General features: G+C 41.2%; 2 protein-coding genes across 6 annotated transcripts in view; one reads left to right on the forward strand and one right to left on the reverse strand.

Moving 5' to 3' along the window:
- The window catches only part of GLIS3 (GLIS family zinc finger 3), a 277,281-nt gene that overhangs the window by 203,866 nt on the left and 59,975 nt on the right, over positions 1-13,440 (forward strand). For all 4 annotated transcript variants that reach the window (XM_050944268.1, XM_050944269.1, XM_050944271.1 and 1 more), the window contains one exon: positions 11,728-11,869. In XM_050944268.1, the coding sequence (XP_050800225.1) occupies positions 11,728-11,869 (142 nt within the window). The remainder of the gene's footprint in view (positions 1-11,727; positions 11,870-13,440) is intronic.
- LOC127046791 (uncharacterized) overlaps positions 1-13,440 on the reverse strand; it is a 541,802-nt gene that overhangs the window by 59,594 nt on the left and 468,768 nt on the right. The gene's annotated exons all lie outside the window — the stretch shown is intronic.

Consider the following 13,440-nt stretch of genomic DNA (forward strand, 5'->3'; position numbering starts at 1 on the left):
TGAAAGGGACATTGGCGAGTAAAGGATTAGTAATGGGCAGAAGTGTTTAAGGAATTTAATCACACAATTTGTTGTAAAACTTTTGAGACTACGAGTGACCAGTTCTTTTGAGCCTGGCCAATGAAAAACAACAAAACATACTTTGAAAGTGATTTGAGGGCTAGCTCTGGCTGACACCCCCATTTGTTGTTGTTGTTACATCATTGCAGCAGTTGCTGTGACTTGAGAAACCATGGAATGTACTTGGTGTGCCCACTGAGAAGGCTCCAAGATGGGGGTGGTATTTTAATAGTGATGTATAGAAGACTCTTCTGATCTCTAGGAAACAGAGAAAATAAAGCAACCTGCATTTTTCATCTTGCTATTGGGGTTGCTGCAGTTGTTATAATCAGGAGATTAGCAAGGCACCATGACATTAATATTTACCGAAAGACTGCTTCCTACTATATTTTTCCATCACTGCTTTCAGTCCTGAGCTTTCCCTTGTGCTGGTATAGGCTTTGGTGATATGGAGTAGTGGTACATGCTTAAGGAGGAAGAGCTAGCATCATACCTGAAGAAATAAATACATTGTCACATGGCCAAAAAACAAATAAAAAAAGAAAATGAATCAAAACACAGCTGAAACATCCCTAAGTGTAGCAATGTTTGTTATGCCTGTATTCCACCTTTGTTATCAAACTATGCCCCTTTTCATTCATGCCTGTCAGCTCTCCGTTCAGGATTTATATGAGATTGTTTCCTGCTACTTTTATGCATATTCCTATGACGCTATCGCAAAGACTTGTCAGTAAATATTTCAGCAACTGGGGTTATAAAATGTATAAGCAGATATCAAACTCTTCCCACTGAAATCCTGTGTCCATAAGCAATAGAACCTGCTGATCATTTCTGTGTTAGTGCCATATACAATCTCACAGATTATGAGTGATAAAGGTTCTGCAGGCCACATTAGGTCCTTGGTATTACCTGTGTAGTCCTTTTGCCTTCACTGGTTTTACAAAAGTGTAACTGATTGGAACTAAGGCCTGGTCTACACTACGCGTTTAAACCGATTTTAGCAGCATTAAACTGATTTAACGCTGTACCCGTCCACACAACGAGGCCCTTTATATCGATATAAAGGGCTTTTTAAATCGGTTTCTATACTCCTCCCCAACGAGAGGAGTAGCGCTAAAATCAATATTACCATATCGGATTAGGGTTAGTGTGGCCGCAAATCGATGGTATTGGCCTCCGGGCAATATCCCACAGTGCACCATTGTGACCGTTCTGGACAGCAATCCGAACTCGGATGCACTGGCCAGGTAGACAGGAAAAGCCCCGTGAACTTTTGAATTTCATTTCCTGTTTGGCCAGCGTGGAGCTCTGATCAGCACAGGTGGCCATGCAGTCCCAAATCCAAAAATAGCTCCAACGTGGACCGTACGGGAGATACTGGATCTGATCACTGTATGGGGAGACAAATCTGTTCTATCAGAGCTCCGTTACAGAAGATGAAATGCCAAAGCATTTGAAAAAAACTCCAGTCCATGATACAGAATCCACAGCACAGTGCTGCATGACAAGCGTAACGGAAAGCCAAAGAATCAAATTGACGCTCCTGGAGGGAGGAAGGAGGGACTGAGGACTCCAGCTATCCCACAGTCCACAGCAGTCTCCGAAAAGTATTTGCATTCATGGCTGAGCTCCCAGTGCCTGTAGGGTCAAAGACATTGTCCGGGGTGGCTCAGGGTATAGCTCGTCAATATACCCCGTCCCCGCCCCCCGTGAAAGAAAAGGGAAAAAAATCGTTTCTTGACTTTTTTCAATGTCACCCTGTGTCTACTGCGTGCTGCTGGTAGATGCGATGCTGCGGCAGTGAAGAGCAGTATCTGCTCCCCTCCACTCCCCGGTGGCAGACGGTACACTATGACTGCTATCCGTCATCATCATCAGCCCATGAGTGCTCCTGGCTGGCCTCAGATGAGGCTGGCCGGGGGCGCCTGGGTAAAAATGGGAATGATTCCCGGTCATTCCCATTAGATGGTACAGAACGCCTGGTAACTGTCCTCATCATAGCAACTGGGGGCTGAGCTCCATCAGCCCCCTCCCTTTCCTGTGTAAAGAAAAGATTCTGTACTGCCTGGACTATCATAGCAGCGGGATGCTGGGCTCCTCTCCCCCGCACCGCTTAATGTTCTGCCTGGACTGTCATAGCAGCGGGAGGCTGCCTCCCCCTCATTTTATCTCACTAACAAGTCAGTGTTTCTTATTCCTGCATTCTTTATAACTTCATAACACAAATGGGGACACTGCCACGGTAGCCCAGGAAGGTTGGGGAGGAGGGAAGCAACGGGTGGGGTTGTTGCAGGGGCACCCCCCGTGAATGGCTTGTACCTCATCATTTCTGCGGGATCTGACACGGAGCAGCTGTGCTCCCTGATACACTGCTTCTCCAATACACTTGCCCCATATTCTAGGCAAGACTGACTCTATTTTTAGAAACCATAAAAGAGGGATTGACTTGGGGAGTCATTCCCATTTTTGTCTTTGCGCCCCCGGCCGACCTCAGCCAGGGGCACCCATGACAGCAGCAGACAGCACAGAACAACAGATAACCATCATCTCATTGCCAATTTACAATGGCGCAGCAGACGGTACAGAACGACTGATAACCCTCTCTGCTGTCATGCAAAGGCAAATGAATGCTGCTGTGTAGCGCTACAGTACCGCCTCTGTCAGCGGCATCCAGTACACATATGGTGACAGTAAATAAAAGCTGAACGGGCTCCATGGTTGCCGTGCTATGGCGTCTGCCAGGGCAATCCAGGGAAAAAGGGCTCGAAATGATTGTCTGCCGTTGTTTTCCCGGAGGAAGGAATGACTGACGACATTTACCCAGAACCACCCGTGACAATGATTTTTGCCCCATCAGGCACTGGCATCTCAACCCAGAATTCCAAGTGGCGGCGAAGACTACGGAAACTATGGGATAGCTACAGAATAGCTACCCACAGTGCAACGCTCCGGAAATCGACGCTAGCCTTGGACCATGGATGCAAACCACCGAATTAATGTGCTTAGTGTGGCCGCGTGCACTCAACTTCATACAATCAGTTTTACAAAACCAGTTTATGTAAAATCGGAATAATCCCGTAGTGTCGACGTACCCTAAGTAAACAATTCTATTGAAGAATATAATTCAGCTCTCACTTGCTTAATTGTGTTGGCTATACAGGCTAACAGGAATTAAAAATGAAACATATATTTGTCCTTAAAGAAAGCAGACCTGACTGAATACACACATCAACCAGCTCTGTTGAGTGAGAAGGTACCATTTTACTTAATCATTTTTCAGACTAGAACTGCACTTTTAGATAACAGACTGAGTTTCACCTGCTTTGAGCCTCCTCAAGGATATGCACATCTTTGGGTTTCTGTTTTTTTAATGTATGTAAAGTGAGGATGATTAAGATAATTATAGATAAAGAATATAATCGACTCACTTTAGGCTTCATGGAAGTAGTGAGTTTTCAGGAGCAATTTGAATAAAGGGAGCGTAGAGGCCTAATGTTTTTTCTTAGATACCCAAAACTTGGGATAGCTTCACTGAGGCTTGTGAAATTTTGAGCAAAGCTGGCCCTGTTTGAGACTCAGGGGGTTTGGCTGTGTTGTAGGTTGAGCTGTGAGTTTGTTAGAATCTGAAACTCATAGCAGAATGTGTGTGTGTAGGGGGGGGTGTTATGGTTCAAGGGTGAACTGTACCTTTGACCCCTCACTCTGTCTCTCTGTGGACACACTTTCAAAGCAACAGGGCCATATCTGTGCTTCCCTCACAATGGAATCCCCTGATTCACTGCATTTTTAGACTGGATCCCCAAGTCACAGCTGTATTCTCAGCAGGTCCAACTGGCTTCTGGCCCATGCACAGGCTTCCCTCTGGGATCCGATGACTAGGGCTCTGTGTCTGTCACAGAGGTCGCGGAAGTCATGGATTCCGTGACTTTCCACAACCTTCATGGCTTCTGCAGGAGGGAGCATGTGGGGGCTGTTACTTGGGGGACTCCCAGGACAGCCACACTGGCCACTGCTGCAGCGGCTCTGGGGACAGCCACACCCACTGCTGCTCCAGTGGCCCTGGCAGCGGTCACTGGGCAGGTGGCTGGAGCAGCCACAGTCCCCAGCCAGCCAGCTGGAACAGCCACAGTCTGTGGCTCCTGGCATCCGGTGCCACTGGCCCTGGGTGTCCCGCTCCCCAGTAACAGCCCCCCCACATTCCCCCAGTGTCCCCACCCCCCAAGATTTAATCACAGGTATTTGTAGTATAAGTTCTGAACAGGTCATGGGATGTGAATTTTTGTTTATTGCCCGTGACCTGTCCATGACTTTTACAAAAAATTACCCCGGACTAAATTGTAGCTTTGCCTATAACCAATATGGAAGTGCAGTAACATAGAACAACTTGTTCAAAGAAAAGTATTGTTTATCCATAGAAACATCGCAGAGACCAAAGTCTTAAAACAACAGCAGCCTATATTCTTATTGTCTTAGCTAAGCTTTGCAACCATTCCTTGAAAGTTTAGGTGGCCCCGCAGTTATCTGTGGTGCCCCAGCATCAGGGGTTTTGTTACAGTCTGTTTCTCTTCAGACTGCCTCATTTCATCAGGCTGCTCTTTAACACAGTTTCCAAGTCTTTTGTTAAAGACTTGCTGCCCTGGTTCCCTCGGAAGTTTCCAGCTGAAACCTTCCCCCCCACCTCTCCCCACTCACATCCTGGGATTCAGCCAGATCCTGATTCCACATTATGGAGGTGAGCTTCAAAGACCTTTAACACCTCTACTGTCCATTTGAGTACTAACAATCTGGCTCTGTCTACAGCCATTCTGACAATTGTCTTTGGATTCCTCAAGGCCACAGCTACCTAAGAGTGATTTAACCCTTTGTTACATATTAGCCAGCAATACAATAACCACCAAACTCCAAGATATATATATATATATATATATATAATTCTTAAAATGAATACATATATTACCCACGTTTCACAGAGTTACAAACCCATGAACCCAAAATCTAAAAAAAGGTTCAGAGGACCCCTCTCCTAAACAAAACTGCCAGGTTTTGTCCCGCTCCAATGACACGTCAAAATAATCTTTAAAAAATTCAACTATTTACTGTTAGAAATTGACCCAAACATCAAATTTAGATCCCAGTGCAAACCTCCCAAAGCTGGGGACTGAGGATTCAGATACAGGGGTTTTGGTTCATATCAGTCTAGAAAGAGGGGATGCTGCAAAATTTGGATCTGGCCATGACATTTCCCAAAGTTTAGAAGTGATTAGATCTGGGTTTTGGTTAGACCCTGTCTGTGTTTCTGTTACTAAGAACATTCTTTATTTTGAATATAGATTTTCATACCAACTTTTCACAGATAACAAAGGAAAAAAGATGGGTTCACTCTCAACGGGTCCCCAGATGGATGTAGCACTTGTTCATTACTCTACTTAAAAGATACTCCACTCACATGAAAAGAGAGATCTGCCAAGCACATCTCTTTTCAAAGGAGAAGAGCAATTATTCAGCATAACTGGGCTCTTTGTCAGGATTGCATTTATCCAGAGAAACTAGCTGTTAGACAATAACATGCAGTAGCTATATATATTTCCAAGTCAATCTGACGCAGAATAGTACAAGAAAATTTTTTAAAATGGCATGGGCTCCACTGCTAGATTGCTGGTCACTGTGAACAAAGACCAGGAACCTTTTTTGAATCGCAAAGAAAAGCAGCTTGAATGGGAGGGATTGTACGTATTGTAGGCAGTGTTTTACATAAGATGGTGGCAATATGAATGGGTTTAACTATCAGAGATGACCTCTGTAAGAAGCTGTGTGTGTCTGTGTGTGTCTCTCTCTTAGTTTTCATGTCTATGACTAGACTGCAGAGGGAAGAAATCTTCCTTTATGAAAATGTGAGCTTCTATAATACAGTGAAAGTTACAGAAGAGACCACCTTTAATAGATAGCCTCCTGTCTTACAAGACTACCCCAAAGGATCCCCAAGCCAATGTAGTAGAATTCTGATCAACCTTTATTAGACGACAACCACTGTTAAGCAAGCAATTTTGGTTGATCCAGTGAATGGTTTATTAAGACAGATCTCACTGGATTTCTAATTGACTTCTCAAAAAGAAAAGCTTCAGTGTTATTTTCTGATTTTTGGAAAGTTCCACAGGGTCTGTTCCAACTGAAATTTCTTCCTTTAAATGGTGTTCTTGCTGCTATATCATTTTCTGACAAGAAAGAATGTGAGTTGCTCAATGACAGTTTTAGAATATATTGATCTATAAGAAAGCGGTGTTTTATTATATTATAAATATATATATATATATTATAAATGTATATTTATTATTATACACAATAATAGTAGAATTCAGTTCAGTCTTTCTCCTTCAAACATTCTTTAGTCTTGAGAAAGCAATGTTTCTTATCTTGCAAAACTATTCCAAAACCAAGTATTTTGTTACCTGAAAAAAAAATCTTCTAATAGCCAATGATAATTTAGTGCACAGGTAACAGATGTTTTTATTTTTTAGATTTATCTTTAATACAAAAGGCCAAGAAGTATCTAGGGTGTTTTTTCTTGATTTAGGAAAGATCACAAAAATGAATTATTTTTTACCTTAGCATTCAACATGTCCTGGTCTTCAGTATCAGTTATTGGGAGAGAGTAGTAAATATAAGGTGTTTTTTATTTTATTTTAATATTGAAATATAATGCCACTCTCAGTGGATGATAGACTAGTCTTATTTTTTAAGTTCCATTCTGTTTACTGGTCAAGTAGAACAGATGACAAAAGCTGTTTAAAACAGTGCGTATGTTTATCTGTTAAAGCTGCACAGATCTCAGGTGATTAAATAGAGGTGAAGAGCATCACAACAGAGACCCCTTCCTTCTATATTATTTCCCAGCCCTCTGTTACTTCTGAGTGGAGGAATTAGGAGAAAACTTGGGAAGTACAAACTTGCAGAATTTCCACTGTCAGCTTGATTTTAGTCCTGTGCATGGGAGCATTAAACCTTGATGAAGTCGATCAGTATGAGGAGCATGTGATCTCCCATGCAAACATATAGCATGAATAAACACTCTTACATAGCTTTGGCTTCATGTTTAATATTTATTTTTCCAGTAGTCAAATTGGTGTACTCAATCAGTGCCATTAGACTAGCAGGGATGAAATTTGGCGCTGCACTATTGCAGGCAAATATTAACTTCCGGATACTCTCCTGCACAAATTCAGAAAATGTGTGGAGGCAAAGATAGAGGATCATACTCCACTTCCATCACGACCATCTTCCAGGCAGACAGGGACAGGCATACTTGACTACCACTAAGCCTTACTCAGTCCTTGTCAGCTGGGGCTGTTGTTTTTATTGATTCATAAATTATGCAACTCACTTTATATCTATACATAGAAAAATAGTTTTATAATGCTATGGCATTTTAGTGTAAAGAACTCCACCCATTAAAAATATTGATATTCAGTTTTATTTTGCCATTTAAGACACAGCAGCCACAGTAGATCTGACAAGTGCCAAAGACAAGTGGCCACGTTTGTTATTGAACTTGACCCTGTATGTGGAGATTTTCTGTTATGCACACAAGTGTACATACAGCCCATTCAAGTTGCTTTCATAATAATTAGGTTGAAACTTCTTGGATATAAATTATTAAGCTGGTAAGTTTTTGTGGTGAGAGAGGCCCAGTCTTTGTGAAGAAGCACTGATGTTAAAATGCTACAGTAATATTGAATACCAGGCAGGGTTTTGAAGTTACTATGATCCTATTTAAAATGGTTTGGGAAAAGCTAATCCTATTTTAAAAATCTTAAAACTACTTTTTTCATGGCCAAGACTCTTCATAAACACACATTTTTGTGGCATCTGATTCCTGTTGAACAAGAAGAAGAACCTACCAGTGTTGTGCAGAAACACGCACAACCCAGATAAAACAGATTGTTTAGAGAAATGCAAAACAAAAGGTCTTTGATTCTTAAGAGTTTTCTTTGGAAATATGTCATGCATCAGACTAACGTAATGTCTCTGCTTTTAGACTCAAATACAATGAAATTGAAAATTGAGGAATCTGTCCCTTATTCCCTCCTGATTACTTCCACTTGACTCACTTAATCTTGGGTGATTATTCAATCATATCTGAAATGAGAAAATGACAGGAGTAGAATTTCCATCTCTTGTTCTGAGAGCTTATAAACATTAGCAGAACTGTCACGGCGGGGAACAAATGTAAATCACTGTTGACAGTGCCTTGTTTTTATATATTAAAAGAAATACCCATATTGTGATGGAAGCAGCTCAAGTTTCTAAGTACAGAGCTTGTCAAGTCTGCTGGATGATTTAATTATTAAAGTTGAAAATCTATCATTTGGAACAAATATTTCATAAAGGAAGGTTGTGCAGCAGCTCAGCAACTGGGTTGTTTACTTGCACCTGGGCCAGCCATGAATTTAGGACAAGAAATGGCACACCGGAAACCTCTGAGCTCAGTGTGTTAAGAATATCTGTCAATTTCATCACTCAGCAAGATAACTTGCTATAGACCCTACCTTTGCCTCTTTGCTCAAGGGTAGAATGATTGGCATGTTTTAAGTCACAACGAAATTGCACTGATGACTAGCTGGATGCTCATATGAGATGGACTGTGTCACAGCCAGGAATACAGTATATTTGATTTGCAAGTTTTAAGTGAGACTTATTACATAGTCAGGTCAAAGTCTGGTTATCCTTAAGAATAGATGATATCCCTATAACCCAGGCTGAGTAAGGGGCACATGTAACTATGCTTTCACAGAAGCAAAGCAGAAATTAGATTGTCAACATAGAGCTGGTCAGCATTTTTTCTTAACTTTTTCTATGAAAATAGGCTGGTTCACAAAAAAACACAAATTTTCATGAGAGAATTTCTGTTTTTATCAACATTTGGGGGGTTTTAATCAGGAAAGAATAATTCTAAAAACCAATTTTAGTTTTTGACAATGTAAACCAGTTTTCAGACTTTCTATGAAAACCTGAAAAATTCTGTGGAAATTTTTGACTACTTTTTTTTTAAATCTTTGCAAGAAATAAAATACATCTTTTTGACCAGCTGAAACTATGATGCTGAGAGTCACCATCTCTTTTGATCCAGGGAGGATATAGTTTGTGCCTGCCCTTTCACTGGCACAGATAACTTCCCCCCTCTGCAATGGTTCCAGTGCACACCTGATGCATTAGTGCGGTGGAGACAAGGCTGCCCAGGCATTCTTGGCCATTTGATAGCCACCTTTGCAGGAAGGAAAATAGCAGACCAGTGGCAGCTGTTTCTCTTATCCTCTCACCCCCCACAGTGTAGGCTACATAGAGAAAAAAGGATGCCTCTGACACCTTTATTCCCTTGCGAGGGTGTGCAGCATGTCTCATGACTGACCTTTTTATAGTTTTGTTGTGCAACTGAATCCACCTCTTTCTCCAGAATCTGAGCTCTCATTTGTTTTTAGTCCTCATAGTTGAGAAGAAACCCTTCCAAATGTGAGCTGAATGTAATGAGTGCAGTGTGGTCTTTCTGGGAGATAATTACATGGGTTCAGAACCCTCTGCAGACAGACAATCAGAGCACAGCTTTCTTCCATAGGTTTTCATAAGAATGATTCCTGTTCACTGGGCAGGTCAGAAAATTTTGTTTTAGCACTGATTGTCCTGAGGGAATTATTCCCAGTGCCAAATAAAAAACACGTCACAAAAGCAAAATAGAGAGAAATGTGTGTAATGTACTTTGTGTATATTTGGTTGACATTTCTGTTTAACATGCATATCTAATGTGTAAATACCCAAACTACACTTCTCTCGGTTCTGTTAACTACTTTTCTTTTAAGTGTACTTGCCTGTGGTTCCTAAAGAAAAAGGTGAGCAGTTCCATGTTATGAAGTAAAAAGGACCAATTAATTGCAAACAAGCAATTTTACACAGGAACCTCTGGAAATCTTCACTCTGTGTAAACATTGATTTGAAATCTTTCTTGAAAAGGATGGTTGTCTTTGTTTTATTATTATTTTATTTTATATTATGATGATGATGATGATGAATCAGGTTTGATAGAAATTAGCACCACTTCTGCTTCTTATGTTGAGAAAAATATAGATGGAAAGAATTTGAATATGTTTGGCCTCAGTACACATGCACTTAATTTCATAAAAGGCCATATTCCTGCTGGTAGCAGTAAAGGCATAAGAACTAGTAAGTAATAGAAAGCAGACAGGGGTTCCAGGCTACAGTAGAAAAAACATCTGGGCCCTTGAGCAGATTGTAAATATGGGAGATAAATGAGAACTGATTCCAGAACTCATAATAAACTTGATTTTTTTTCTTTGAATTTTTCTATGCTTTGGGCTTTAGATAAACTCCAGAAAAACATACATGCATACATACCTTACAAAGATCTTTTACCCTTAGGATCATTAAGCACCACTGTTGTGTAACTTTTTTGTTTCAGAGAGGAAAATAATGTACAGTATACATGGGCCGAGCAAATGGTTTTAACTAATCACAGTCCTCCTCATTTATGATTTCAGTGTTATTTGTCTCTGTTATAGTTAATGTAGTCACACTCCTTTGAATATATGGGCCTGATTCTCCACTCCATTACCCAGACTTACACCATTGTAAATCCAGTGAAGTCAGTAAGTCATGCCAATGTAAAGCAGGAGTCATGCTGCTTAAAGCTGGTCTAACAGAGTGGGGAATGAAGCCACTAACAGATCAATCCCAGCATGAAATCCTGACATTGTCTGACCTGCAATATGATGAAATCACAAATTAATATCAGCCTCAGGCACTGTGACTATTTTTGGCTCTCCATAAGTCCATTCAACACTGTTGCCTCTTTCCCTGGTTCCCCATTCCTGAATGTGGGAGGGACAGGGATGTTTCTCTCTTCCTCTGTTGCTTCTCCTCTCCTTATCTTCCTCCACTGGATTGTTGGAGGAATTGGGTTAGATCCTGGATTTCTATAGCCCACTTACTTAGCACTCTCTGTATGACCTCTCACAAGACCATGCAAAGTGAAAGGTGCTTCCAATTAGACCCATAGGGCCTCATTCTCATTTACATTAAGGCCATTTTACAGCTACAGCTCTGTAACTGTAACTCTTTATGTCCACTTTATATTGCCAAAGTGGTCTTAGTGTAAATGAGAATCAGATCCATAAACTCCAGATGAGCTGTATATAAGGGTAACATGTGTCTTTAGAGCTACAGGTTGAGATCACTATTTTAAGACATCTTACAAATGTTTATACTGTACACATCACTTCTCTTCTCATAAAGAAAATGTTGGTCCCATTTGATAGTTTCTCTAATGTGCAGCAGTCAAGCCAGTATTTCAATTCTGTAGAGCACTGTGCAAAGAAGAGAGCATCTTTCGTGGATTTCTTCTGCTCACCCCTCCCCCGCTCCATCCGCCTCACTTGGTTCTTAAAATATTTCCTTCTGTGGGCCATCAGGATGCTTTGTGGCCCATATTTTGAGAACCACTGCTATAATGGAACAGTCATTTCTCAGGATTGTATATAGAAAAATCTTTCTCTCTCAGTTTCTTCCTCCAACCCCTCAGCCTTTCTTCACTATCACTGCCCAATATCTTGGTGATCATTTTCCTGTGATGATGGTTTTTCCTTCTTATCTCTTGTGCTTCAGTTGCGATCAAGCTCAGAGCTTGACCAGGACATCCTCAACGATTGCCTCACTATTCAGCCTCTCCAACCAGCCCCTTCACCACATGATGCTGCAGACAATACCATGGGACGATCGCCAGGGCCTGTCCATGACATCTACACAGGTATAGTAAAAAGATAGGAAATGATCCCAGAACATTTAAAGTTAAGTATGCTTGATGTAGACTTCTGGGATTTTTAATGTGTGGAAAACTCTCTAAAATCCACCTCTTTTGCTTCCTAAACTACTCCTGAAAAGGACAGAACAATGTACAGTATATTAGAAAGGTATGTCTCTATCTGATATTTAAGTCTTTTTTAGCAGGTCTCATTTTGCCCAGGAAAGACATATCACAATAAGGAATATGTTTACTCTATGGGAATTGGACTCCTGCCAGAGGTTCAATTCACCCATTCCTTCTAGGCTCCTTAAGTTCATTAAATTCAATTTAGAACTGAAAGGGAATGTTTCCCTCTTTGCTATTCATAGGCTACATATAATTTTTATAATAAAGGTATATAAATTAAGTTAAATGTGGCATTTTGTTAGAAAATATAATAAACTCTTGTCCTATAGGTAAATATAAATCCACCAATAAATATATCTATATTGTTTACATAACAAGCCCTTTTTATAGTTTCAATAAAGTGTTTGGGAATTTCACTCTCAAAGAATGGCTGATGTTGGTTCGCAGTGGTTATAGATGTTCAAATTTAAGCAAATATTGAAATACTAAGAAAATAAAAGTGACAATATTTTCCAAAGTTCAAGTTCGTCTGTAACATGCAGTGGATGACATTTCAGGATTTAGTATGAGATATCTAGATAACTGAAAAGACACTTATTTTCCAGTATTTGCTTGAATAAAGTTGCATCTCCCAACAGTCTTCATTCTCACTTAGCTGAGGGTACGTCTACACTACGGGATTATTCCGATTTTACATAAACCGGTTTTGTAAAACAGATTGTATGAAGTGGAGCGCACGTGGCCACACTAAGCACATTAATTCGGCGGTGTGCGTCCATGGTCCGAGGCTAGCGTCGATTTCTGGAGCATTGCACTGTGGGTAGCTATTCTGTAGCTATCCCATAGTTCCCGCAGTTTCCCCTGCCCCTTGGAATTCTGGGTTGAGATCCCAGTGCCTGATGGGGCAAAAATCATTGTCGCAAGTGGTTCTGGGTAAATGTCGTCACTCATTCCTTCCTCCGGGAAAACAACGGCAGACAATCATTTCGCGCCCTTTTTCCCTGGATTGCCCTGGCAGACACCATAGCACGACAACCATGGAGCCCGTTCAGCTTTTTTTTACTGTCAGCATATGTGTACTGGATGCCGCTAACAGAGGCGTTACTGCAGCGCTACACAGCAGCATTCGTTTGCTTTTGCATGATAGCAGAGACGGTTATCAGTCGTTCTGTACCATCTGCTGCCATTGTAAATTGGCAGTAAGATGACAGTTATCTGTCTTTCTGAACTGTCTGCTGCCATCATGGGTGCCCCTGGCTGAGATTGGCCAGGGGCTCAAAGGCAAAACTGGGAATGACTCCCCAAGTCAATCCCTCTTTTATGGTTTCTAAAAATAGAGTCAGTCCTGCCTAGAATATGGTTCAAGTGTACTAGAGAAGCAGTATATCAGAGAGCACAGCTGCTCCATGTCAGATCCCACAGAAATGATGAGCTACATGCCATTCACG

Source organism: Gopherus flavomarginatus, chromosome 3 (assembly GCF_025201925.1).
Source record: "Gopherus flavomarginatus isolate rGopFla2 chromosome 3, rGopFla2.mat.asm, whole genome shotgun sequence".
Lineage (NCBI taxonomy): Eukaryota > Metazoa > Chordata > Testudines > Testudinidae > Gopherus > Gopherus flavomarginatus.